General features: G+C 66.3%; 1 protein-coding gene across 1 annotated transcript in view; it reads right to left on the minus strand.

Moving 5' to 3' along the window:
• ACVRL1 (activin A receptor type II-like 1) overlaps window positions 1-552 on the minus strand; it is a gene marked incomplete at both ends in the record, with an annotated part of 2,546 nt that overhangs the window by 1,717 nt on the left and 277 nt on the right. The window contains one exon of the mRNA XM_009699936.1: window positions 25-304. Coding sequence (XP_009698238.1) covers window positions 25-304 — 280 coding nt within the window. The remainder of the gene's footprint in view (window positions 1-24; window positions 305-552) is intronic.

The raw sequence follows: 552 nt of genomic DNA on the forward strand, positions 1-552 counted from the left end.
AGGCGCTGTGGCGGGACCCCGGCGCCCGCCCCACACCCAGCGTGTGCCTCCTTCCCACACCTCGGGGGCATTCGGGGTCCCCCTCGGAGCTCACCCACCTCTAACGTGCTGTCTCCCACCATGGATGCCTTCAGCATGAGGTCCATGTCTCCCAAGATGCTTTTCTTGTGGCGGTGCTGGGCCACCTTCCAGCAGAAGAGCGCCGTGAGCGCCACGAGGATGAGGAGGGTGAGCAGCGGGACGAAGATCATCAGGAGGAGGTTGGGCAGGGAAGGCGCCTTTCCCAGGGCCTCTTCTCCTGGGTGGGGAAAACGATGGATGGGAGCGTGAAGATGGACCTGGGGGGGTGGAGGTCTGGGGGCTTGGGCTTGGAGCCGGGGAGGGGGGCTCTGCGCTGGGGTCAGCCCCATGGGTGGCAGCTCTGCAGGCACAGCCCAAGAGGGGACGTCTGAGGACCTCTCGCCCACCCTGTCCCACCTGGGAAAGGGTGACCCTCGAGGTGCCGGCTGAGGACAGGGATGATCTGGAGACCCCCACCACATCTCCAGCTGC

This window comes from Cariama cristata, unplaced genomic scaffold (genome assembly GCF_000690535.1).
Source record: "Cariama cristata isolate BGI_N322 unplaced genomic scaffold, ASM69053v1 scaffold10655, whole genome shotgun sequence".
NCBI classification, from domain to species: Eukaryota; Metazoa; Chordata; class Aves; order Cariamiformes; family Cariamidae; genus Cariama; species Cariama cristata.